The 25,172-nt window shown below is 43.9% G+C and overlaps 1 protein-coding gene across 3 annotated transcripts in view; it reads right to left on the bottom strand.

Moving 5' to 3' along the window:
* Positions 1-444: 444 nt before the first annotated feature.
* The window catches only part of SLC25A17 (solute carrier family 25 member 17), a 37,049-nt gene continuing 12,321 nt past the window's right edge, over positions 445-25,172 (bottom strand). Inside the window, exons 2-9 of one of the 3 annotated variants that reach the window (XM_080938987.1) lie at positions 24,708-24,768; positions 20,322-20,388; positions 18,120-18,271; positions 9,834-9,950; positions 8,044-8,189; positions 7,868-7,963; positions 4,393-4,475; positions 445-1,259 (exon numbers count right to left, since the gene is read on the bottom strand). In XM_080938987.1, the coding sequence (XP_080795113.1) occupies positions 1,112-1,259; positions 4,393-4,475; positions 7,868-7,963; positions 8,044-8,189; positions 9,834-9,950; positions 18,120-18,271; positions 20,322-20,388; positions 24,708-24,768 (870 nt within the window). In that variant the 3' untranslated portion in view covers positions 445-1,111. Of the gene's footprint in view, positions 1,260-4,392; positions 4,476-7,867; positions 7,964-8,043; positions 8,190-9,833; positions 9,951-10,048; positions 10,172-10,598; positions 10,756-14,682; positions 14,777-18,119; positions 18,272-20,321; positions 20,389-24,707; positions 24,769-25,172 lie in introns of those variants that run through there. The other 2 variants (XM_080938988.1, XM_080938989.1) reach the window with 2 other exon arrangements.

Raw genomic sequence — 25,172 nt, 5'->3', positions numbered from 1 at the left:
GCTTTTACAATCTTTCTTTAACCACCCGGTTGCACACTGTTTCAGTCACTGCAATAAAGCACGATGACCAATGCAACTTATAAAAGAAAGTACTTAATTTGGGGCTTAGGGTTTCAGAGGAGTAAGGTCAATGACTATCATGGAGGAAAGGTAGGTAGGCATGGCTCTGGAGCAGCGGCTGAGAGCTCACATCTTGAGGCACAGCCACGAGGCAGAGAGACATGGTGTGGGCTCTGAAACCTCAAAGCCAGCCCCCAGTGACACACCTCCTTCAACAAGGCCACACCTCCTAGCCCTTCCCAAACAGTTCCACTACCTGGTTCCAAGCATTCACCCGTTGAGTCCACAGAGCCATTCTCATTCAACCCCCCATCCCCCCAAAACACACACATTTAAGGCCTTAATAAAGAGGAACTCTCATGAATGTTTTGTGTGTTGACAATTTATTGAGGCTTAGCTGATTGGAGCTTGCATGGATGGACATACAACATCAAGGCTTTTGTAATAAAAGACAATTCGAAATAAATATGTATTTAAAAAACTATGTCGAACACCAATGAATTATCGACATCTACAAATTTTAAGAAAATCATTTAGGTTAATAATTTTCATTTCCCCCACAAAATAAATAGCTCTCTCTAAGCAGAAGGGAGAGAGTGAGACAAAAATAAAGTCCTGCCCACGGCACAATCACGATGTTATTCTTGGTGAGGAACTCTTTACCAAGATAAGACATAGGAAAGTATCTGCGGAGGTTTATGTCACTGAATCATCCGGAACCTGGGAGAGCATTTAGAGAGAGAAAACAATGGCAAAGCAGAAAAAAGCCTTAGATTAGACCATTCCCCTTGAGAAAATTAATGAGCACCCACAAACTTCCATTTTCAGGGTTTCAATATTTTCATATCAGTTTAACCTCTACCCCCAAATCCAACCAAACACCATCAAAACTAAGTTGACAACAGGCTTAGCCAGCTATACTCCCTGCTTAGCCTTTGATGCCTTTACATCATTGACAGGAATGTCTGTGGTGTGGATGACTGGGTGGGAAGAACTGCGCCTCTTCTCTCTGTGCAGCACCTTTGCCTCCACTCTGTCCTGTGGACGGCTCTCAGCGCTTGTGTGTGCTCTTCAGGCCCATCACAGTGAAGGTAGCCACTGTCAGCTTCTCATACACGAGGAACATGAGGGCAGCTGTGAGCACTGTCTGGAGCAGCTTGGCTTCGAGGCCTTTGTAGAGTCCCATTATTCCAAAGCGCCTAAAAGGAAAGAGGTTGGGGGAAAAAATAGATTTTCTTTGTAAAAACGGGCTCTTGTGTTAGATCTACTGCCCTGAAAGGGTTTCTCTTTAGGATCAAAACAAGCAATGGAAGTTTTCAATTCCAACAATCCGCTGCTGGAGTATTTCTTAGCTTTGAAGGCGGACAGATGAAACTCGGTACGGAGGGGCCACTGACACTGTCTTTATTACAGCTGTCATCAGCTAGTGGGGTGCTGGCCACACTGCGATAACAGGACGCAGATTCTGAGAGCTTCTGAAACCATCACAATGCCCAAACCAGAGATCTGAGAATTTCTACGTTTAATGGGTCCTCAACTCCAGGTATTTCAATATAACAGCCCCAAGTGGTAGGAAAGCCATTAATTGGTTCAGATCATTTAAACCTCAATAGAACTACGGAAAAAGACAGAAATGAAAAGTTGTCTGGTTCTCAGACTGCCTGTACATATGGCCCTAGGCCTCAAATGAAATTCAGTAAGCACCTGACTCACTCAAACTGCTGGCTAAGATACAGATCTGCTGGCCCAGTCCAAGTATATATGACTCGTTAACTTTGAAACAGGACTAAAAAATTTGCATGTCCAACAAGCAAGTTCCCAGGTGGTGAGGAGGAGCATGCTAGCCTGGGACCAGCATGCAAGAATTCCTCAGACAAGAATGCTTTGGGTAGAACCAGAAACTCAGCAAATAATCACTCCTCAGCTGTTTGTGAAAAACAGGATGCAAGACTGGACCTATGCCTTTCCCATTCACTGACTACCCCTGTGCTCTTCAGGGTGCCATCACCCACAACTGAAAGCCCAGCCGAGAGCTGAGACTGCAGACTCTGAAGCTCCGTCCTGCAGGGAAGGTGCAGATCTATGTTGTGACAAGCATTTCAGCTGGCTTTTCTTTTTTACAAATAGGGTCTTCATGTAGCTTCACCTGGCCTCAAACTTCTTATATAGCCAAGGTTGTCTTCAACTTATGGGTTTTCTACCTTTATAGGTGTGTACTACCTCTACAGGTGTGTACATCACATGCATGCATGTGCTCAAACCTTTGCACATGTAAAGCCCAGAGGTCGGCTTGAATTTTTCTTTCTCGGAGACAGCTCTGGCTGTCCTCCAACTCAGAGATTCACCTGCCTCTGTCTCCCAAGTATCTGGGATTAAAGGTGTGTGGCATCACTACCAAGAAGTCTTGATTATCACTGTCTATTGAATTTCACCTTATTTTCGAGACAAGGTTTCTCATTGAATCTAGACCTTGCTGTATTGGCTAAACAGGCCAAGCAAACATCCAGGATCCAAGTGCTCCACCCGCATTGCTACGGGGATGGGCATACACCGCCATGCCTGGATTTTACTGTGGGTGCTGGACATCTGAGCTCAGGTTCTCATGCTTGCATGGCAAACACTATACCAACCAAGCTGCCTCCCTTCAGGTGTTTGATAATCACATACAATTGGAGAGGTCTGCTATGTCATTTCATTATCAACGACAGTACCCATTAGCCAGATGTGGCAAATAAAAATTAAAGCAATGGCTGGGCGGTGGTGACACAGGCCTTTAATCCCAACACTGAGGAGGCATAGGCAGGTGGATCTCTGGGAGTTTGAAGCTAGCCTGGTCTACAAAATGAGTTCCAGGACAGACAAGCAATACAGAGAAACCCTGACTTGAAAAACCAAGAAGACTAAATGGATGGAAAGTTGGTTCCCGGAAGCACTGGCAGTGTTCCATATGTCCCACAGCCCCACGCAGCTGGCCACACCCATCCTGGACAGTGCGGGCGTTTCCATCACTACAGCAGAACGGTGGTCATCCACCTGGCTCGGCCTCTCTCTAGTACTGGGCAAACTGCTTTCTCTATATCTGCTTCCTGACTTGCAAAATGGGAATATAATCACTTTCCTACAGTGAGGACCAAACAAGACCAAGAAACAAGATGTAAAAACAGTTAATTTGCAAATTAAAGGTCCTCATCAATTTCCAATTGAGAACATCTTAGTTAAACCTCTTAGTAATGCCCATCTTCCTTAACCTTCTCAGTGCTGGAGAAAATTTTAATTGCTGTCATTCTTGAAGGTCAATTGGCAATGTCTAAATATATAATTTTTAAAATTATAAAATGTCAGAATTTTATGTGTTCTAATTCTCTTAACTAGGTAATTCCACATAAAGGGCCTTCTCTACAATCATAATTGCTTAACTGTAGAAGGCTCAGTTTATAGTCTTCACTTAGCAATGTCTGTAAAGAAGAACCTTCAGACAGCCTGGGCACTCATCAGTAGCTGCACTGGTGAATAAATCACAGTGTATTACATCACAGGAAACCAGTACAAGCCTACAGTTGTCAATGGGAAGGGGTAGGTGTGATGTCAAGGATACAAAAAGGAGAAGATGAGGCAGGAATGCCTCAAGTTTGAGGCTAGCTAGGCCAGTCAGGGCTACACTTCAAGAGTCTGCCTCAAAAAAGTAAAAACAAAACAGTAAGATGTATAATACATACACACACACACATGCACACTGAAACATATATACTGAAATATATGTTTTGTATAATTCTCTAGAAATGTGCATGCTTTACCTCTTAAGAGAGGAACAAGAGATAAAATTTTTTTTAAAATGTAACTTATTGATATTTAACTGGCTTTATTTTGGTGAGTTTTTCATTTTATTTATTTTTGAGACAATTCTTACTATGTGGCTCCAGTTGGCTTAAAACTTGCTCTGTAGATCAGGCTGGCCTCAAACTCACCGAGACCTGTCTGCCTCTGCCTCCCAAGTGAGCCTCATGTCTCTTTTTTATTTCCCTTGGTCCTAGGGTTTGAACCCAGGGCCATGCATACACTAAGCACAGGTTCTGCCACCAAGCTCGATTCCCAGCCTTGAGGGTTCCCTTTCCAGAGGAGTTCTGTATTTATAACTAGCAAAGAATAAAGAGCTGAACTTTCCCATAATCCCCCAAACTGCTGTCAAATCACACAACCTCCTAAATTGAGAGAAACCTGAACACAAAGCAGCGGTTTCTGAGGCTGCGGCTGCACTCAAGCAAGAATAGCTTATGCGGCCACCCCCACCCTTCTCTGACAAAGGAGGCTGCTGAGTGGGAAAGCAGAGCTCACTTGACTCGTTGGTGAAGAAGAGAGAGAACGTTCCGAAGACTCCCCAGTGTCCTGTTTTCTGGGTTTAGTCTATGACGTCCAAACTGGGATGGAAGAAGAGGAAAAAAAAGATAATTACAATTTATCACTGCTTTATCTTAATTTTGTTTTTAAAAAAATTTATTTTTATATTAATCATGTACATATGTGTGTGTCTGAGTGTGGATATATGCACATTTGAGCGCCAGTGCCTTGGTCCACAGGAGCTGGAGTCACAGGAGGCTGTGAGCCTCTCCACAGGAGTGCTGGGGAAGTAAATTTGGGTCCTCTGCTCTAAACTACCACCCTCTGCTCTAAACTACCCATCCTCTGTCTAAACTATTCATCCTCTGCTCTTTGTCTAAACTACTCATCCTCTGTCTAAACTACCCATCCTCTGCTCTAAACTACCCATCCTCTGTCTGAACTACCCACCCTCTGCTCTAAACTACCCATCCTCTGCTCTAAACTACCCATCCTCTGTCTAAACTACCCATCCTCTGCTCTAAACTACCCATCCTCTGTCTAAACTACCCATCCTCTGCTCTAAACTACCCATCCTCTGCTCTAAACTACCCATCCTCTGTCTAAACTACCCATCCTCTGTCTAAACTACCCATCCTCTGCTCTAAACTACCCATCCTCTGTCTAAACTACCCATCCTCTGCTCTAAACTACTCTTCTCTCCAGCCCTTCTTCACCTTAATTTCTACTTAAAAGATTACATTAGAGTAACATCTCATAACACAGCATTTGTTGATAAAATATCCAATTAGCAACATAGATTTTATTAACCTTCTTTTTCAATTAAGTAAATCAAAGTAAAAAATATTTTTCAATAAAGAAAGCATATTTTTTTCCCATTGTTTTGGGGAATGAGCCAAAGACCTTCAGTATGCTAAAATAGACACCATCACCACTAGACTATATCTTCAGCATGAGGATCTTTCACTTTTACGGAGAATTATGGAAAAAGTCTATCTGCAAAGACTTAAGCACATGCCTGGGGTGATACACAGATGGGGGTGGGTAACTTCCAGGTCTTTAAGACATTCTTCGCGGTAACCACTGATCAGTCAGAACTACACTCTTCAAATCATGTATCAGGAGTATGTTAAAAACATCTATGTGAATGACAGTGAAATCCCTTCCATCAAGAGCCAATTTCACAAAACAAACAAAAAAAAAAGTATATTAGCAAAACCACTTCGCATGGAAAATAGTGTTTTTAACTTGAGACACAACCTTCATTTTCTCTAGTAATCTTTCAAATGTTCTCTCTAGAACAGATTTTTAACAGCATTTTTGTAGTGCTGGGGATTGAACCCAGGATCTTGCACATGCTGAGTAAGCCCTGGTATAGTTGTATGCTGAGCAACAACACACCAAGCCCCAGCTCAGATCCTGAATCTGCCCACATCCTATCTCCATTGCTGCTGCCCTAGCCTAGGCTAGCATGCCCTCACCTGGATTACTAAAATGGTCTCCTACCTGACTGGCCCTCTTTCTCTGTGTGTGTGTGGGGGGGGGGGGTCGTGTAAAGTACCTTTTATTTTTCTGTTGTAATTGTCCTCTGGGAGGCTTGCTGCCTCAGTTTACTAACCTACTCTGCTAACCTGGAAGCACCTAGCCTCAGTACAATCTAATCTAAGCCCAGAATGTTTTCAGCCTCGGAGACTTGGTGCTGCTGAAGCTCGCCCCTTTCCTGTCGGTTCTGAGCTCTGGCTCTGGCTCGCTCTAATTCTACTCAGCTGTTCTGACTCAAACTCCTCTTCCAGCTGACTTACTCAATCAGGCTTTTCTCTTGGCTTCTGAATTCTGCTTGACCTCAAACTGACTCTAGCAATCTGTTCTAATCTTCTGGCTCCTCATTCTTTTGCTCATTAAGTCTTCACCTGTGTCTAGCTTGTTCTCTCTGAATGTCTCTGTAAAACTCTCCTGGTAACACTGCCTCCTCCCTCTGTGCCTGCTCCACCCTCCCTCCCACTCTACTGCACCGCTCTCCATGGCCTCTGCTGTATCCTGGCCTGTTTTCTCTTTCTCCGGAACTGTCTTTCTCTCCCTTAAGTGGCTTCCCTTCCCTCTCTCACCTCTTGAGAACTGGGCAGATCCGGTTCTGTCACATCTTTCTCTGGTTTGTTACTTTGATACTTAATTGGACATGGCTTTCAAACACAGTGCTTCCTTCTACAAATTAACTTCACCTTCATCGTTTGAGATTAAAGGTGAGGTCTAAAGGCCCATCTGCATAAACCAGAGGGATTAAAGGTGTGTGCCAAGGGCTGAACCACACAACTAGAAATAGGTTCAAATAGCACACAGTGGAGGTAAAGCAGGGCCTCTGTTGCCCTCTTCTCTGGATTCCTGCCTTCATGCCGTAAGATGCTTCTCACTGACCCAGATGCTTGTCGTTCTGGCTAGGCTGGCTGGCTAGCCAGCTCTTAAGATCTGCCTGTCTCTACCCCTATGGTTCCCCAACCTCATACTTACAGGCACAGGAAGCCACGCCTGCTGACTCTTTATGTAGGTGCTGGAGACCTGAACTCAGGTTCATATATTTGCAGAACAAACATTCTTATCCAGACTCTACCCCTCAGCTAACCAGTCCACAGCAGAAGAGCCACACAGGCCTTCCAGAACTGTATATCAGATCATACTACTCCCCAACTTAAAAGTCCTCCAGAGCCTTACTGTGGGCTGAGAAGAATATCTTCCCATCTGCTTTCCTCACCTACAGCTACTTCCCGGTAATTATCCCAGTTTCCTGCTGGGCAAGCCACTCCTGGCCACAGAGGCCACCTTTCAGTTTCTAAGATGAAGCATGTTCTTGACGTCTCTCCCTCTTGGATGGTACAGCTTCATATTCCCTTGTGTCTTGATTTCGGTGTGCTTCTCAGAGAGGCAGGGATCCAGCCAAACCATCCAGGAAGAATCCCCCATTGCTCCTCTTCAGGAAGCCAGTGCCACTCAAGTCCCTAACAGCTGACTCAGATTGGAATAATTACCTGGTTCTTTCAATCACTGTCTCCATGAGGACAGGGACTACACTGTACCCCCAGCTTCTCCCAGAGTGTCTACAAGTATAAACAACCGAGTGTTTGGAAATCTGAAAGTGCTTTGGCAAAGTTAAATTGTTAACTATCCTCCATGAATGAACCACAGAAGTTAAACTCTGATTTTATCAAGGATCATCTGCTCCATGGCAAACAACGTGAAAGAGAACCTGGATTGTCCTGAGTCCTTGAGGAATCTTTTTCGCACATACAGTTTTTCTGAGACCATATATTACTCATTCCATGTCATATAGAAAGCCAGCCAAAAGCCTGGTTAGCAAAATATCACACACAGAGAAAAATGGGCAAAGCCACATAGGCATACCACCTGCACTGTTGCCTTTAAGATTTAGGACGTATTTTAGGTGTCACTGGGCTTACTTTAGGAGAACCCCAGCACTCACCCGCAGAATTGACTGCACCGTCTGCATGGGATAGGTGACTGTGGTGGCAATCGCTTTGGCTATTGCACCAATGATGAACACATCCAGAGAAGAGAGCTGGAAAGCAGAGGAGGGACCATTTTAACCAAACAAGGAAACAGGCATTTCTTTTAGACAATTTTGAAATCAGAGATTACCTTCGTCCGCTTCTTTAAAAGCTGCCGTTTTAAGCCTTCATAGAACATGAATTGGATGGCAGGGTTGAAGACCAACAGCAAGGAGGGAAAGGTGCCATTCCACAGAGCCAAGATCCCTTCATCTCGAATAATCTGGTGGAATGCATCTAAGCAAGAAGTCAGGCTTTTGAAAAGCACCATGACAGTGCCCTAACTAGAAAAGACATTTATTCTGTTCAGATGGGCCTAGATAGAACTATCCTTCCAATAATATTTTGGGGGCAGATTCCCTACTTAGGTACCTTTCTGTTCATCTGTTCTGGTTTTTAAAGATGCTCCTGCTATGTAACCCAGTATGGCCTTGAACAGTGTTACCTTCCTGCCTCGGACAACAGGTGTGGGCTGCCATGCACTGGAGTTAATCATCTTTTAATAACAATCAGAATGGGATGCCAGCCCCTATCACATGAACTTTTCCTGGCAATCCTGGCTTACTTCCAACACTGTCTGTCAGCACAGCTGGGAACTGTGTCCTGTGCAGAACTGTAAACTGTAAGCCATGTGTTGTTTCACAAGATAAGATCTTTTCTTGAAACCTATGACCAAAGACTTACAAGAGAACCATTTCTGTTACAGAGAGAAGTGCATGAGAAATGAGTGCCTGGCCATGCGGCTTCACTAAAAGGCGGAAAGCCAGGCAGTGTGTGGTGGCACACTCTGGCAATCCAGCAATCTGGAGACTAAGGCAGGAGGATCAAGACTTCCTGTCCTGGTACTCAAAGACAGTGTTATAGATTAAAAGGTGTACTATTCCTTAAAAATATGAACTTGGGCAGGCTGTACTGTAAGCACCTGTACCACCAGCCCTGAGAGGCTAAAAGGCAGGAGGATCTTAAGTTTGAGGCCAGCCTAGGTTATACAGTGAGACTGTCTCAAAAACAGCTCCAGGCTGGATGTGGTGAGTCACATCTGTAATTTTAGTACTTGGAGCCAGTGTGGGAAACAGCAAAACTCTCAAAAAACTGAAGCTGCTTGAGCTGGGAATATAACTCAGTAGAGTGCTTGCCTAGAATATACAGAGCTGAGGCTAGAGAGAAGGCTCAGTGGTTAAGAGCACTGACTTCTCCGCCAAAAGTCCTGAGTTCAATTCCCAGCAACCACACGGAGGCTCACAACCATTTGTAATAAAATCTGATGCCCTCTTCTGATGTATTTGAAGATAGCTACAGTGTACTCATATACATAGGGTTAAAAAAAAAAAAAAAGAGAATATACAAAGCCATGGGTTCACTCTAGCATGGCAGTGTGATATATTCCTGTAATCTCCACACTGAGACATGGAGGCAGGAGGATCAGAGAAGTTCAAGAACATCTTCAGCTATGAGTATGACACCAGCCTAGGCTATAAGAGACTGCATTAAAAACAAAACAAACCCCCAGAAAAACAATAACACAATTTACTTTAGGGGTAGAATGTTTGTCCAGCACACTTAAGGCCCTGGGTTTAATACCTAGCAAAAAATTAAATAAAAACTCACATACTTCCTGTCTCCCCATCTACTCTTTGGGAATAGTCCAAGTCTACCCCTAGTCTTAGGCTTGCTACCAGGTAGGCTGCAGCAGCCCAGCAGGCGTGTCCTCTTGTGTTGGGTCATATGAGAATGTTCCAGGCTGAGACTCAGCAGAAGAGCTCCTATCAACCATAGATACACAGGCAAACAATGGTTTCCTGACCTTTGAAGATGTCTGCTAGGCAGCTTTACTGTGGAAACGGAGTTTAAACAAAAAGGACATATTCCAGAGACACCTACCGATAATGCCTTTGTAGTTAGTTGGTATAATGTCTTCATTCCGGAATTTAGCCCCCTGCAGCTTCAGTCTGGTGTTTACCACCCAGAGCGGAGTAGTCAGCAACACATTCACCACTCCTTAAAAACAGAGAGAGACACCCGGAAGCACAGAGTTACCTTCTAATCACTGCTGTCTTAAGTTATACCAATAAGGCATTTCTATATCTGCCACTGACTTGAGGTAAGGTTCATCTTTGTGCTGGGTACAACACATGCTACTGCTATTAGAAGTAATCGGGAAGCCTGGCTGAAAGCTTCAGGCAGAGGAGAACTTCCTTCCTCACTCAGTGAAGGCAATCCTTTGTTGATTTAAAAAAAAAAAAAGAGAGAAAGAAAAAATTCAAATGGTGATTTGGGGATGGGGATTTAACTCAGTGATAGAGCAATCCTCTAACACATGCAAGGCCTAGTTTAATCATCAGCAGTGCAAAACAAAACAAAGTAGCAGTTTGGTATAGTTTTAAACACAACTGTTAAATAACAGCTCCAGAGGGGAAGAGAATTCTGTTGACACCATGCTAAAATCCATGTCAGAGTCAGAGAAAACAACGGCCCACTCTCATGTAAGTAGCACGGGGTTTTAAACAAGTACGACTTGGTACTATGGGTGACAGGTGGGAGGACAGACTGACATTTCCAAGTGCTTCACTGGGACAGAAGTGCTCATCACTCAGTGCGTTAAGGACAGCCAGCAGCAGACAGCAGTTACAAAGTGTCACAAAATACCAGAAGGAGCTCCAGGAGTGCTGTGACCCTTACAAGCTTGAAGATCAACCTTAGCCCCACAAGGCTGCCTCAGAGCAGCACAGTGTACCAGGTGCTTCTTTGAAAATACACGGTCCCAATTTAACAGCATCTTGAGAAACTAACACTTCTCCTTGTCCTGAAATGATTAAAGAAAATACCACACAGGATTGTAACCAAATGGCTTCACAAATGGTGTCTACTTTATAGCTACAGATCAACCAAGGGACAGGCAGTGTGCTTGTGTAATGGAACTGTCAGGCTCCAGCTGAGCTCTCAAGAACAGGAACAATCCTGAAGAAGAAAAGGAAGTCCCCCATTCCCCTCTTTGCTAAAAGTCCTTTAAACACAACACAGAGGCAAAAACATGTTTTCATGTAATGAATCTCAAAACACCCTACAGAGAAAACAGTTTAATCAAGGATAGACTTTGTGAAAGCAGCTAGAGAGACTCAAATCATAAAGGCAACAAAATAAGATGTTTTTCTGCTTATTTTCCAGGAGCACTGTACCAACACACTTCCCCCAAATAAAAGTCAGTGTCAAGTAATCTTATGAGTTGCATTCTACAGAGTTACATAATACCAAGAAGTTATCTGTGCCTCTGACCCTATTGATACACTGTCTCAAGGCACTGACCACATCTGAAAAAGCTGTGCCTGCCACAGGAGATCCTTGCTAGACTCTTTCCAAAGGCACCAGTGCCCCACAGCCTATCTGACCAGAGTTCAGTATCTGTGAAAATCAGGCCAGAAAATGCTGTGCCCCTGGCTACCCTCCCACCCTTGCCCCTGGAGAAAGAGAGCACAGGAGAGCTTGGAACCCATGGATACCACAGAAAAGCAATGCATGAGCCTTCACAAACAAATGAAATGCATTGCCCATTAGGTGGATTCTTTAGAAATCAAAATGTCCTTCAGGCTCTGTTCAAGAAGTAGGTGTACACAAAACACTTAAGGAGCTACACAGCCAAGAAGGAGAGTCAGCCATTATTTAAGGCTCTGCTTCTATGTTCTCATTATTAATAGAGAAGAAAGATTGAGAGGTTCTGAGGACAGCCTCAAGTACACAGAGCACCACAGTATTTAAATGAAGGGATCGAAAGTCACAAAGTCACTGCAAAGCTCTGCATCTGGGAAGATCAAGAACGCCTTCATCCTCTAAGTCAGAATGGATGGAAAGAAACCTTTTACCACAATAATTTTATGAATTCTGGGGTGGAATGCACTCAGAAATACTTGACAATACTTTTTTTAAAATTCATAAAAACTGCAACTTACATAATGAAGCTAATGGCAACATTCTGGAGCCACTCATGACTAACTTTGGCTCCTAATAACACCCCACACAGGCAGACCCTCAAGGATGACTCCTGTTCGTTCTAATCTGTGGGTGTTGCTTCAACTCTAATCTCTGAGTTCTAATTAATACTCTTCTTACCTAAGAGCAGGGGTTACTTTTCTTTTGAGTATCTATAAATCTACCTTTTCTTTTCCTTTTCTATAACAAATCATTTATGAGAAAGCAGAACCAAAATCAAAAGCTGGGAAACACTAACTAAACACAAGAACCATTCAGTTATCCAGGGGAAGGAACATGGGAACCCCACCCCACCCTCCCATCTAGATGAAGGGACCAGGGAACAGCACCCCAAGTCCAGTGGTATTATAGTAATTTTTAAATGGAGGCTCCTGGAGTCTGGAAGAGGCGCTACTCTGGTGTTCCCTTATTTGCCTAAAGATGACATCCTTAAGTGTCGAGAGAAAAGTGGGTTATGTTACTACCCCTGGCCAGACTGTTACAAACGGCAATCTGTCTCTCCTGACAACTCACTTCCGGAGAGAATCACACAGACCGCTCTGGTCTCCAGCCCACTCATTCTCTCGAAAGGCCATTTACTACCACTCAGAAATGACTCTTCGACAAAGAGGAGCGCGTAGGTTATTGTGTAGCCGAGGACCTGAGGTTGCTGCCTGTGCAATTTAAGTCCATTTGTTCTATCGCACACCACATGCACAAAGCGTGCACACCACGTGCCTGCCTCCCTAAAGACACAGAGGGTATTTGTGACTTTCATTTGCCACTTCACATATCACTCTATCTTTTTGTGGGTGGGGATTGCTTTTTGAAGCAAGATTTCCCTTGTTAGCCTGTCCACTGCCAGCTCATTTCGGAAACCTTTCCAGGGTAAAGAAGCAGCTGCTGTTCATCCTCACAGCAGGATTAACCGGGACATAGCAGTTTACTTCTGAAATCTTGAAAATAAACAGCTTTGTTCAAGGGGGAAGATGAAAATGTGTCTCAGATGCACAGCTGGAAAGATTTTGTGAGGGCAGCCGAGGAAGGAGAATGTCCAGGGCTGGGGAGATGGAGCTCAGATCCTCAGCACCCCAATAAACAGCCGGACATGGATGGCTGTATGTGCCTGTAACTGTGTGTGTGTGTGTGTGTGTGTGTGTGTGTGTGTGTGTGTGTGTGTTTGTGTCTGTGTAGCCTATCCAAAAATATGTGGGCTCCAGGCTCAGTGAAAGAACCCCATCTCAAAGGAACATGGCAGAGAGCTACAAAAGGTGACACTCAATGACATTCAATGTATTCTGGTCTTTACAAACATGAACACATGCACACACATGCATGTCTATGTACACACACACACACACACACATACACACACAGCTTAAGTAAATAAATTTTAAAAGAGAAAAAAATGGTAAATCAAAGTTGGGCAGCTGAAGCAGGAGGATCATGAATTTTATAATGACTCATCTCAAAAATCGATTCTCGCCCCCCCAAGACAGAGCGAAGTAAAACAAAATGGCAGAGGAAAGCCTTGAGTCTAGCCCAAGGTCTCCCTGGGGAGGAGGCAGCATGCCGTACAAGAACAACCCTGGCCGGCCAGGTTAAACACAGAGGTAGGAAGGATGTTGTCAACTCTCAAAGTAGTGGCAACTGGCACTCAAACCTGCTGCCGCTCAAAATAACAATTCGCAAACACGGCAAACACTGTCTCCATTCATGCAGTCGTACGGTTCTAGTCCCAGACACTCCCAGGTATGTCTATTGGATTTTTTTGGAGAGATACAATGAGTAACAATAAACCTCTAAGTTTCAAGCAGAATCTGAATAACAACACAGCTAGAGGTTCTCAACTTATGGGTTACAAACTTGTGGGGGTCCAAAAGACCCTCTGCAGACCATTGGAAAACCCAGGTATTTACACTACGATTCATGATTCACAACAGTAGTAAAATACCGTTGTGAAGTTAACAATGAGAATAATTTTACGGTTGGGGGCGCCCGCAACACGAGGAACTGTATTAAAGGTCAGCAGTGTGAGGAAGACTGAGAACCCGGAAAGCTGGGCCTTGCTCTTCTCAGAGAAAGAAACTTGTTTCTCCAGAGCTAACACAGCGACAGAGCTCCGAGAAAAGACAGCTTCCGTTACTGCAAGAGTGGGTATGGATTAAGATACAAAAAAATGCATCATGGGGAGAGGTTTAAAATCATAAAAGTCATTTCCAAGGGCTTCTGAACCGTCAGAAAGGAGGAGTTCTAACAGAGCCTCAGAACTGCAATTTCAAGTTTCTTGAGAACAAGCACACTGGCGTTTCAAGGTTGTTTGCTACTGTGTGGGATGTGGCTGGGGACAAGTGTCTTCCAGGCACAGAGTGCTCGTCACTATTTTCATTCCTCTTAAATCTTATTCATGTATGTATACTTGTGTGAACTTAAGCAGAGCACGTATGCACGGGAGCCTATGGCGGCCAGAAGAGAGCCCGAAAGCCTGAAATGGAGTTAGACAGTTGTGAGCCTGAGTAATCTTGTGGGTTCTGGAAAATGAACCTGGGTCCTCTGAAAGAACCACAAATGCTCTTGATCACTGAGGCATCTCTACAGCTTTGGTCATTACCATCTTAGCATTCACTCACAGAGAGAGTGGGGATGGACCATCTTAGACTGTAGCTTATCCCTCCACAACTCCTCCCTCAGCTGAATGTAACTCTGCCCAAGCTGCAAATGGCCAAAATACACAGGTAATGCGAATTTGACTAGAGGAGGTACTTACTTATGTAGTTTTCAGAAGTAGTCATCTTTGCTGGAGGGAGACTTCCTGGTGATGTAGCTGTTTTGGGGTCACCCATAGTCTTATAACAGCTCAGGTATGCTCCTCCAAGTAAGGTCAATAAATTCATTTGTCCACCAAGCTGGACTTGGGAGCCCTAGCTGAGATGAGCAGATATTTGAGTACGTCTCCTCAAGAAGTCATGCAACACTTGGTGCTCAGACAGGGAGGGACCAGTAAGACCAAAGATGAACTTGGGAGAATGTGGAGTGGCATTGTTATGCTGCTCTAAGTGTGAACCACCAAAGGAAGCTAAGCTCTCTAGCGCAGAGCATCTTGGGCTGAAGAGGGAGAGGATCCCTACACAGATGTCCAGCCCATGTGGTAGGAAATGGCTTGCCTTCTTGCTATAGTAAGTTACCTTGTTCTCGCCATGAAACCAAGGCTGCTCTGTCTAAAGGTAAAGGTGGTGTCAGTGGAGTAATCCCAGAGTGCTTTTCTTGCTCTATGTGATAGAGTGACACACTTCTTATCACGTGAGTACAGGGGCATCTCCAAAAGGGCTGACAGGTAGAGAATTGGGATCTCTGAAATGTGCAGGTAGGAGATGGAACTGTAAGTGGACTATGGCATCAGTTGGGGGGAGCTTTACTGTGAGTGATAGACATGCAGTGAGGCTCAGCTGTCTGCCCAGAGGGAACACACCCATACAAAAGAATGACAAAGAAAAAGAGATGTGCACTAGCCTGAATTGGCAGGAAAAGAGGGAGAAAAAGATGTGATGGAGAGCTTGGCTACAGGGTGGGGGAGGCAAGACTAGGAGGAAAAGACAGGACAAACTAGACCTGTGCTCTTTATGGCCTGGATGAATGTCCTCAACAGTTCATATATCTGCATGCATGGTCTTTAGTTGGTCACTCTGTTTGGAGAGGTTATGGAACCTTTAGGAAGTAAAGTCTTGCTGGAGGAGGGCTTATAGCCTTACCCCATTTCCAGCTAATCCTCTGCTTCCTGCTCCTAACTGATGTCTTGCTTCCTCTAGTCTTCAAGCACGCTCAGCACAGTGGTCAATGGTTTCATGTTAGAACATAAGTGAGAACTTTGCACTGCTGTTGAGGGCTCTCCAATTGATTCCTACCTCTTGTCCTGTGAAGTCACACTGATCTCTGCTCTGTTCTCTCCAGTCGCATTGACCTCTGCTGTGTTCTAGAACACTCCTGCCATGTTTCTGCCTGTCTATCGACTCCTTTAAAATGGCCACAATGACCCAGGTGGTGGAGGTGTACATCTTTAAGGATCTCTGCAAATTCAAAGCTAGCCTGGTCTACAGAGCTACTTCTAGGACAGCCAACAATACAAAAAGAAACCTTGTCCAAAAAACAAAAAAGAAACAAAGAAAAAGAAAAAACCATGCTGTCTGAAATGGTGATCTGGCTAGCCGGCCATATTCTCTACCCTCCTCCTCTGATTAGATTTTCCCTTAATCCTTATTTTCTAACACACTCACTGTACATTAGATTTATCTTCCCGATTGTCTTTCTTACATCATTGGATTGTAAGCCTCATTTCACTACTGCTGTCCTTGCAACCTTGAACCAAGGTCAACGGAACGGGTGACAGATATCACCACTCAACATTGCAATGGTTTTAGGGGCTAATCCAGGTACCAGAGTTTATTACAAGGCATGAAGGATTCCTACAACTCAAGGATGCAAAAACAGTAGCTTGGTTTTAAAAAAAAAAAAAAGTCCAAGAACTTGAAGGGGCACTCATAGAGATGATCTACAAACAAGCAATGAATATACGGAAAAACACTTGACGAAGTAAATCCACACTGATAGGAGAGCAGAGTGAGAAGCCTACAAAGGATCAATCACTGGACCGTGAAGGTTCACCTGGTGTGCACACTGCCCCAAAGCCGACAGAACTTCGGCTGTGACGAGGCTGAGCTTGCTCAGCAACAGTCACTCTGCCTTCCATGCAGCACTTGACTCAACCTTCCCTATGAACACAGACACAGAACAAGTCTCACCATGCATCTAGACACCACAGCCTGGCCAGCACCACCCACAAGGTACACACCAGTAATATGTACTGCTTCAAGTAAAATTACCAAAGTAGGTCAGAACCTTATGGTCACATACCAGAAGAAGCAGGCCCTAGAACATACCAGACCAAGGAAGGGTGAAACACCCTCACCTGAGCCTCATGAAGGAGACATCTAACACTACATCCCACTGACCTATCATCTGACCATCCAGCGTGTGTGCCAAGGGACTAGAATAGCCAGCAGAGAAGTGCTGACACAGCCTATTCCCACTGCCATCTGACAGTCTACTAGTTTGTCTACCAGGACCTGCCCCTCACTTCTGCAGCCTCCACAGGCCTGTCCCTCTCACCAGCACCTTTACTCTACTCTGAGGCTCAGTTCAAACCTGTGAAATCTGCAGCCTGGCTCTGTGTCAGGGGCATCTCCAGCTACTCTCCAACAGGACTCATTAGCTATCACGGCACCCCAGAACCTCTTTGCACCCATCATCCTCCTGCCTCCACCTCTTTAACCCTCGTCCCTTAATGCTCACACACATCATTACAGTTGATTACAAAGTGAGATCTAAAAAATAACATCAGTGGTTAAGATCACAACAAAAGAACTGCCAGCTACCAAGGGAAATTGGAACACTGAAAACTACAGCCAACTAAACTGATGGAGCTAGTAGATTAGTTGTTATTCAAAAATTCTGACATTGTAGAAAGACATTAATGTATCCATCATTGCTTCTGACATAGCATGTTCATGACAATTACACATGATCTGCAGCCCCACTTGGGGACATATATACAAAAGTACTTGAGAGGAGGGCATCTCTTTAGATGCCCAGCCCTGTGTTCTATTCACAACAGCACGTGTCGGATACCACCCAAGTGTCCATTAGTAGATGATGGGTTCACACAATGTGATGTATTCATACCGCAGAGTATTATCAGGACATACAAAGGGGACTATCTGTCAAATGCTACACTATATACTTGAATCTCGGGGATATTACTGAGTGAAGAAAGCAAATACTGTACGGTTTCACTTACATGCAGAAGCTAATGTCAAACCCTTAAAAGCAGAAAGTAGGGTGGATGATGGCTACCAAGGGCTGGGGAAGGAGAGACGGGAAATTTACTTAGGGTGTATGAGTTTTGTAAAATAAATACCTCTGGTGTCAGTTTTAAAATGCACGCTTAGTTCACATGACTAACTTACCTTAAAATGGCTAGTGGCAAATTTTATGTCATGTGTCTTTATAATCACATTAAGAAGACATGTGAGAAAAACTGGTCATATTCTCTGCAGCATTACTGGGTGCTAAATCATCTCTTAGAGGATACATGAAGCACAGATCATCATTAAAATACACACATATTTTATACACAGAACACTTTGTTACCTGCTACAAATCCAACCACCAGATCTTTTCCTGTAGAAGAACGTTGACCTTTGACCCACACTGCTTTGAGGCTATTAAAAGTGTAAAAATAGACAAAATTGGAGCAGCAGAGGCTGGAAATAACTGGAAACCATCCTCGGTAAGGTGCCAGGCTACAGAAAAAAAAACACAATAAGCAAAGTAAAGATCATGGACAATTGCCAGAGGAGCCCGTCAAGGTTTGAATGTAAATCACTCTCCACAAGCTTTGAATGCTAAATGGCAACTGCTTTAGAAGATTGTGAAGTCTGTAAGAGGAAGAGCCAGCCTGGCAAGAGGGAACAGTCACTGGGGACAGTTCAGTCCCCCGTCCCGTGGAGGCAATGTGATCGGCTGGCATGCCTGACCTACCGTGAAGGACTGGAAGGAAGTCAGAATAAACCTTCCCTCCTTTCTCTTGGTTGTCACAGAACTGAGAGAAATAAGTAAAAAGAAGCCAGGAAAGTCTGGTCTTTACTGACAATCTCAAGGTCTGACAAAGAGCAGGACATCTGCAGTACCTTAAAATGTTCTCCCCACAAGTGCTTAGAGCTGCAGGAAGTAGCTTAATCACACATCAGAAAGCACACATGGTAACAGGAGGCCTGACTCTTAACTCCTGCGTTAAGCAGTTCTTCCTCAGCTTCCGGTAGAGTGGGCAGTACAGGGACACACCACTGTACTGCCTAACCACTTATTATTCTTATCAAGAATGCACTGGCTCAGAGGTTAAGAGCACTGACTGCTCTCCCAGAGGTCCTGAGTTCAGTTCCCAGCAACCACATGGTGGCTCACAACCATCTGTAAGGAGATCTGGTGCCCTCTTCTGGCCTACAGGTGAACTTAAAACAAGAATTAAAACTCATACTTTTAATCTCAGCACTCAGGAGGCAAAGGAAGGTGGATCCCTATGAGTTCAAGGTTAACATAGCTTGTTCCACACCAGCCAGGGCCTTATAGGGAGACTTGAATGCTTTGATACATCTAACTGATATTTAAGTAACTGAAAAAGATCGTGTGATATGCATGTATGTATTAAAGACAGAAGCAGAGGGAGGAAAATATAAAAATGGTGAATAAACACCTAAAGCATGCAGTGGCACTCTTTGTACAAATTTCAGTCTTAAAATTGTTTGCAACTCTGAAATTATCTCAAAATGCAAATTTAAAGAAATTTAAAAAAGAATGCACTCTGTCTAGATGCAATTGATAGGAACGAACCGTGTGTGTGCATGTGTGTATGTGTGTGTGTGTTTGTGTGCATGCGTGCGTGCGTGCGAGCGCGCACCAGTCAGTGTATGTCCTGTGCAGTTTGTGCTGCTGGCACTGAAACCAGGCCCTGTAAAGGCGAGGCAAATAGGGTCAGTGAGCTAAATCCTCAACTCTTAAGCAACAACACTGTTGCTTTATTATACATTAAATTTAGGTGTGCAGTGATGTCTTTAATACCAGCACTTAAAAGACAGAGGCAGGTGAGTCTCAGTTTGAAGCCAGCCTTGTCTACAGAGTGGGGTCTAGGGCAGCTAGGGATACACAGAGAAACCTTGTCTCAAAAAAACAAAACAAAACAAAAAATTTCTTAGAAGGCACCATAAAAAATTAATTAATTGGGGCTGGAGAGATGGCTCAGTGGTTAAGAGCACTGACTGTTCTTCCAGAGGTCCTGAGTTCAATTCCCAGCAACTGCATGGTGGCTCACAACCATTTGTAGTGGAATTCCTCTTCTGGTTTGTCTGAAGACAGCAACAGTGTACTCACATACATAAAATAAATAAATCTTTTAAAAAATTTTAATTAATTAAATTGTGGAGGCTAGAGAAAGGTCTTAGCAGTTAAGGACATTTGTTGCTCTTGAAGAGGTTTGGTTCCCAGGATCCACATGGTGATTCACAACTATGTTTAACACCAGTTCCAGGGGATCTAACACCCTGTTATTGCTTCCTTAAGCATCTGGTACAGATGTGATACACAGACATGCATGTAAGGAAAGTACAAACATATAGAAATAAATCTAAGAACAAAACAAAACAAAAAACCAAAAGGCTAACAGATCTGAGGGAATCAAGAACACATGTGCCTCTATATGTCCCAAGACTATAAGCCTCTAAGCAGGGACTTCAAGTCTCAGCACGTGAATCTCCATATAGACCACTCTGATGGGGTTGTGAAACGGGCGGTACTCACAGGCCTTCTTCCTTAATTATCTCCAGGAGCACTGCGTGTGTTGTTTTTGACTTTCTTTTCTCGTCGACTGTAAGAATAGAGACAAGTATTATCTGCCGCATCCGCAAGTCCCACCACAGTCATCACTTCATCGGCGTACGCTCTCGCCTCGAGTTCCCTACTTTGCCTCAGAACCTCTAGTGTCTAGCCAATGGCTTTACGTCCCCAGAGAAAATTCCTTGGGTTTCATCTGTTACTCAGAAAGGATTTTAACTTAAACACTAATTGCCACAGTAAAGCAGAAATGCTATTTCTGGAGTTTTACTAAGCTATCCTTAAAAATATTTATTTTTTGATAGTATGTTTGTACGTGTGTTTGGCTATCAGTGTGTCCCTGAGTGCAGGTGCCCTTGGAGGCCAGAATGGGGTGTAGGATCCCCTGGAATTGGATTACTGGGAACTGAATTTGGGTCCTCTGAAAGAACAATATATGTTTGTAAGCACTAAGTCATCTCTCTAGCTCCATATCATCCATGTATCTATCCTTCCTATGTATGTGTACCTCTGTGACTTTAAGTGTGCCCCGTATATGCAGGGAATCTTGGAGGCCAGAGGGTATCAGATCCTCTGGATTACAGGAACAGGCAATTGTGAACTTTCTGATGTAGGTGCTAGGAACTAAACCTGTGTCCTCTGGACCCATATGTTCTGAATCCATAAATGTTCTTAATGGTTTAGCCAATTCTTCACCTTCATACAGTGCTCTTTTTAAAACCAACATGCAGGCTTGAGAGATGGCTCAGCGGTTAAGAGCACTGACTGCTCTTCCACAGGTCCTGAGTTCAAGTCCCAGCAACCACATGGTGACCCACAACCATCTGTAATGGGATCCGATGCCCTCTTCTGGTGTGTCTAAAGACAGCTACAGTGTACTCATATACATAAAATAAATAAAGATTAAAACAAACAAACAATCAAAAAACCCAACATGCATGTTCCATTTTTATTTTCAGACCTTATAAAGGAAAATGATTACTTTTTTCTCTCCTTAAAAAAAAAAAAAAAGATTTATTTTGTTTTCTATGTATGACTGTTTTGCCTACATGTATATATGTACTATACGTGTGCCTGGTGCCCAGGGAAGTCATAGAGGGCGTCTGATAACCCACAGCTGGAGTTACAGATGGTTTAGAACTGCCATGTGGGTGCTGGGAATTGAACCCAGGTCCTCTGTTAGAGCTACAAATGCCATTAATCTCCAAGCCATCTTTCAGCCTATACTTCCTTTTATAAAAGAGGCTAGGGAAACAAAAGCAAAGCCAGGATTAAAGCTCAAATTTCAAGTATTCTGGCTTTGTGCTGCTTCCTAATCTTGAATCCCAGAAGGACAACACCCTCATTTCTTGTGCACTGTCACTGATAGCAATAACCACATTTCAATTAACTTCAAATTTCCTGCCCAAGCTATAAAATTAATCTGAAAACATAAAAATGTGGAGATGAACCAGTTTCTTTAGAATTAAAATTGGTACTAGTATATCTCATGAAATGGCAAGTTAGTCAGTCCCCATTAAAAGCAATCTGGCATTTACTCAAAAATCACACATTTACCCCTTGATTTGGAAGAAATCTCACATCTGGGAATTTATTCCATAAAGTTTACAGAAACAAAGTAGCTTATGAACAAATCCTTTATTACATCATATTTGCAAGAAAAATAATAACAAAAAAGTAAAACAACCCAAGAATTCTTTCACAATAGGGCAAGGGTAAGCAGGTTATGGTGCATGCATACCAGACTACTTGACAACTGGAAGACTGGATAAAAAAAAACAAAAACAAAAAAACACTGCCAGGCTTACCATGGAAAGTTTTGGGGGGATGGGGAGCTAGAGAAATAGCTCAGCAGTTAAGAGAACTAGCTGTTCTTTCAGAGGAACAGGGTTCAATTCCTAGCATCTACATGGTGACTCACAACCATCTGTAACTCCAGTCTCAGAGAATCTGGTGCTTTTTCTGGTCTCTGTGGGGATGAGGCACACATGTGCTATACAGACATACATTTGGGAAAAACACCCAAATATAAATAAAATCTAAAAAAGAATATTTTTAATGCAAGGTCTGGGACAGAGCAGACTGTTTTTTTCTATGAGTGAGACCGAAAACCCGGAACACACGTTACTTGCTTGTTATTGTATACAGTCTGAAAGGCTGATCAGGAAACCAGGAAAGGCTGACTGACAGTCTCATGCTTCACTCCTATGCAACAGTGGGCTCTAGTGGGCAACACTGATACTCTTTATTCTGCTCTGCCTCTCTCATTCTCTCTTCCTTCTTCCCTCTCTGAAACAAGGTCTCAGTACAGCTCCTGTGCTCAAACAGTCCACAGGCCTCAGACTCCCAAGTAGTTGGGTCTGTAGGTGTACACACGGTGACTACTCTACACCTGCCATTCTAAAGGATGTCCAAATAGAGAAATCTTGGAGCTGGAGAGATGGCTCAGCACCCACAGCAGGTGGCTCACAATCACCTGTAACTCCAGGGATTCCAAAGCTCCTGGCTTCTGAGGTCACCTGCACTTGTGTGCACATACCCCAAACACACACACACCATACACACAATTAAAAGCAACTTTAAACACTAAGAGACAAAGAGAGAGTGGAATCTTCCTAGTGATGTAGATACCAAGAAACTACAGTGGTGACGATGGTGGACGGGGTGAAGGTGGGTTGGAGGCTTCCCTGGATAGTACTCCTTTCTACGTATTTTGCTTTGTGAATCATAAATAATCGCCTATCTAAAAATCTTAACCACAACCAGTAAGCTAAGTGTTTAACCTTGGAGTCAGTTTTCAAACTCTCTTTACACAAGTTGTGGCACTGGTTTATAATTTCAAGATGAAAAGAAAGGAGGAGAAAATAAAAAGAATTGTAGCAAAATGCAAAAGCCTGTAGCACTAGAGGCAGCTTAGTATGGCATGTCTGGATGAGCAGGAAGTGGGCATTTGTCTCTGCTGCTTCCCAGTTTCCATTCTCTTTAGAAAACCTTCCTCCCTTAAAAATGCCCAGTTTAAGCCTCAAAAGTCATCCTGGAGACGGAGCTCAAGGGTGGAGCACTTGCTTAGCACACGTGAAGCCTGGGTCTGACTTTCTACTGTAAAAGCCATGGAGTTTTAGAAAGAATGGCAAGGACTTAGGTTATAACTGTAAGAAGCCCTCTGGTCTCTCAGATTAGAAATGGCTAATGCCATGGCTCATCCACTATGACTCTTCTAAGAAACTGAAGGCTGGTAGCCAAAGGGCAGTGGAACAAAGCTCTGATGTCCCCAAGTGGGGGGCACCCTCATGTGAATGATTGGGGTGGAAGAATCAGGAAGCTGAAGCGGGCTAGGCCAGCTTCCCTGCTGCGTCCATCTCTCACAGCAGCTCCTCACTTTGTCCCAGCACTGACTGCTTTACCAAGCCTGGCAGTACCCGACCTTGGGATCTCTTAAGGTATTTCCAAGGTCAACCCTGCTTAACCTTGTTTGGCGGACATTACACGGCAGTGCCCAGACACCAGTGTAGTAAGTGCAGTGCCCATTCCACTGCCCACTTACCCATCATGCAGTCCATTACCCTAAGATAGAAACCATTACATGTAAGCCAAGAGAACAGTTCCCACCTGCCTTTCCAATGACTGCTAAAGAAAAAGATACCCTTTTTTCATGTGTGGACTTGCTACATGATGACCTCAGTGAGATGGAGTTCAAAGGGCAGGTGTCATGGGGCACTGACAGAAGTAAAAGCTGTATGTAATCACTGTCTAGTGGGAGGAAATTCACCCGTTTCTGGCTCCCCTGACTTAACCCTTCAGGCCACCCTTTTTCTCTTCTAAGAGCCTGCAGGGCCTTGGCATTGAAGACGGTTTTGTAAGTAAGTGCTAGTCAGTTTATACTAGAAACTGCCCGCACACACTTAGTATTCCCACCTTTCTGACTACACACCGGAAAATTCCCACTGGGGGATTTTCTACAAGTGACCCTCTTATTTACTTTAACTTGAGTTGCCACAATTCTCCTTGGAGAACAATATGGGGTGGGCACGAAGTCCAGCTGGGCCCCACACTGGCCTAGATGCTGCACAAAGCTTGTTCACCCCATACAGAAAGAGGAGTGGGGATCAAATACTTGAGTCAGGTGCAGAGCTATGATGCAAGAACTTTAGAGGTGGAGGCAGGAGGATGAATCGTGGTTGGGCTATGGAATGAGTTTGAAGCCAGCTGGGCTGTATATAAAACCCTGTCACAAAACCAAACCAGCAAACAGACAACAGCAGTGTATAGGCAGAATACCCTTTTCTTGGTGCAGTATGTAGTAGAAAATGCTTCCCAACATCAAAGTTACCTGATGTTGGGATCAATACTTACCCTGAAGCCGAAGTCTAGCAGTATCCAAGGGGAAGAACACTGTCATGGCAGTCACACTTCCCTGCAGAGTTTAGAAAGGACTTTAACCATTGCAGCAAATAAACACAGGCCACAACTTTTAAAAAAAGTGTGTGTTTCTCTTTACGTCTACATGCACGTCTGTCTGCATTACTTGCCCTCCTGGTGTGATCTGGAGGCCAGAAGAGGATGTCAGATTCCCTGGAAATGGAGTTCAGATGGTTGTGAGCTGCCGTGTGGGTGCTGGGAGCTGAATGAACCCAAGCCATCTACAGTAGCAGCCAGTGTTCTTTACCATTGGTCATTCTCCCCAGCCACAGGCTATATTTTTTTAAAGGGTTATTTCTTTATGTATATGAGTATTCTGTCTGCATGTTTATTTGCACACCAGAAGTAGGCATCAGATTCTATCACTATAGATGTTTGTGAACCACAATGTGGTGGCTG

This window comes from Micromys minutus (genome assembly GCF_963924665.1).
Source record: "Micromys minutus genome assembly, chromosome: 27".
Classification (NCBI taxonomy): Eukaryota; Metazoa; Chordata; class Mammalia; order Rodentia; family Muridae; genus Micromys; species Micromys minutus.
Note: the sequence above shows the minus strand (reverse complement) of the source record. Positions and strands in the feature narration are given on the sequence as shown.